Source organism: Hippichthys cyanospilos, chromosome 10, assembly GCF_059441005.1.
Source record: "Hippichthys cyanospilos isolate Australia breed blue-spotted pipefish chromosome 10, RoL_Hcya_1.0, whole genome shotgun sequence".
NCBI classification, from domain to species: domain Eukaryota; kingdom Metazoa; phylum Chordata; class Actinopteri; order Syngnathiformes; family Syngnathidae; genus Hippichthys; species Hippichthys cyanospilos.
The window spans coordinates 5,832,501-5,833,695 of record NC_142378.1 but is presented as its reverse complement, the minus strand read 5'-3'; the positions used below and the strand labels follow the sequence as shown (position 1 = coordinate 5,833,695).

At 67.1% G+C, this 1,195-nt stretch overlaps 1 protein-coding gene across 1 annotated transcript in view; it reads left to right on the top strand.

Annotated features, from left to right (window-relative positions):
* Positions 1 to 1,195, top strand: part of LOC148416745 (insulin-like growth factor-binding protein 1) — a 2,320-nt gene continuing 1,125 nt past the window's right edge. The window contains exons 1-3 of the mRNA XM_088426266.1: positions 1 to 587; positions 663 to 832; positions 991 to 1,119. Of these exons, the coding sequence (XP_088282392.1) occupies positions 188 to 587; positions 663 to 832; positions 991 to 1,119 (699 nt within the window). The 5' untranslated portion in view covers positions 1 to 187. The remainder of the gene's footprint in view (positions 588 to 662; positions 833 to 990; positions 1,120 to 1,195) is intronic.

Genomic DNA, 1,195 nt, shown 5'->3' with positions numbered 1-1,195 from the left:
CGCATACGCCAGGCGGCTATAAATAGGGCTGCGCGCAAGGCACGCTAAGACATTTGGCCCCCCCAAACCAAAGCAAACGCTCCCGGGGCTGCGGGAAGAAGAAAAAAAAGAAAGACAGAAAAAGCGATTAAAGCGGGCGCGCGACTTTGTCTCGATCTTGCGGCGACTCTCGGAAAAGGACTCGGGGATGCTTCGGGATTGGGGATTTGACGCCAAGCGGCTGGTGCTGGCGGCCGCGGTCATGTGCTCGGCGCTGGGGTCCCCGGTGCCGGCGCCGGAGCCCGAGCCGGCCCCGGAGCCGGAGCCGATCCGGTGCTCCCCGTGCACGCCGGAGCGCCTGAGCCAGTGTCCGCCGGTGGACCCCGCCTGCGCCGAGGTCGCGAAGGAGCCCGGCTGCGGATGCTGTTCCGCCTGCGCCCTGGCCGCCGACGACCCGTGCGGCATCTACACGGCGCCGTGCGGCTCCGGGCTCAGGTGCGCCCCCAGGGCCGGGGACCCCCGGCCGCTGCACTCGCTCACCCGCGGACAAGCCGTGTGCGCTCGGAGCCCCGAAGCCCAGGCCGCCGCCGCCGAACCGCAGGCGCGAGGTAGGCCCCTTCCCTCCGCCCCCGCCCCCGTCCCCGTCCGCCGCGCTCAACGTCCCTCCTCGCGCGCGCCCCCAGACCAGGTCGAGCAGGAGGCGGACTTGGAAAACGTCGCCGTGGTCCCCGAGCCCGGATTGGCCTTCTACCACCCGGGCCAGAGTAAAGCTTACGACCCGAGGGCGGCCGCCGACGCCCAGGAGAGCATGAAAGCCAAGATGGTCGCCATCCGCAAGAAATTAGTCGAGCAGGTGAGCGCCGAGCTTCCGCGGCCGGTCCCCGGTCGGTCTCGAAGTTTGGCCCGGCGAGATGGTGCGGGGGGCTCGTCCGCCGCTAGGGGGAGCCCGCGTCGCGCTCGAGACCGTTTTTTCTTTTTTAACCCCGTCGCGTCTTCCCCGCCAACGCGCAGGGGCCTTGTCATATCGAGCTGCAGAGAGCCTTGGAGAAGATTGCCAAATCCCAGCAGAAGCTGGGAGAAAAGCTCACCGGATTCTACCTCCCCAACTGCGACAAGCACGGCCTTTACAAACCCAAGCAGGTGGGTGCGCTCAGCTTTTTTCAAAAGATTTTGCCGGCCCAAAAAAGGTGGTAGGGGCGGAGCTTCGACAGGGTTA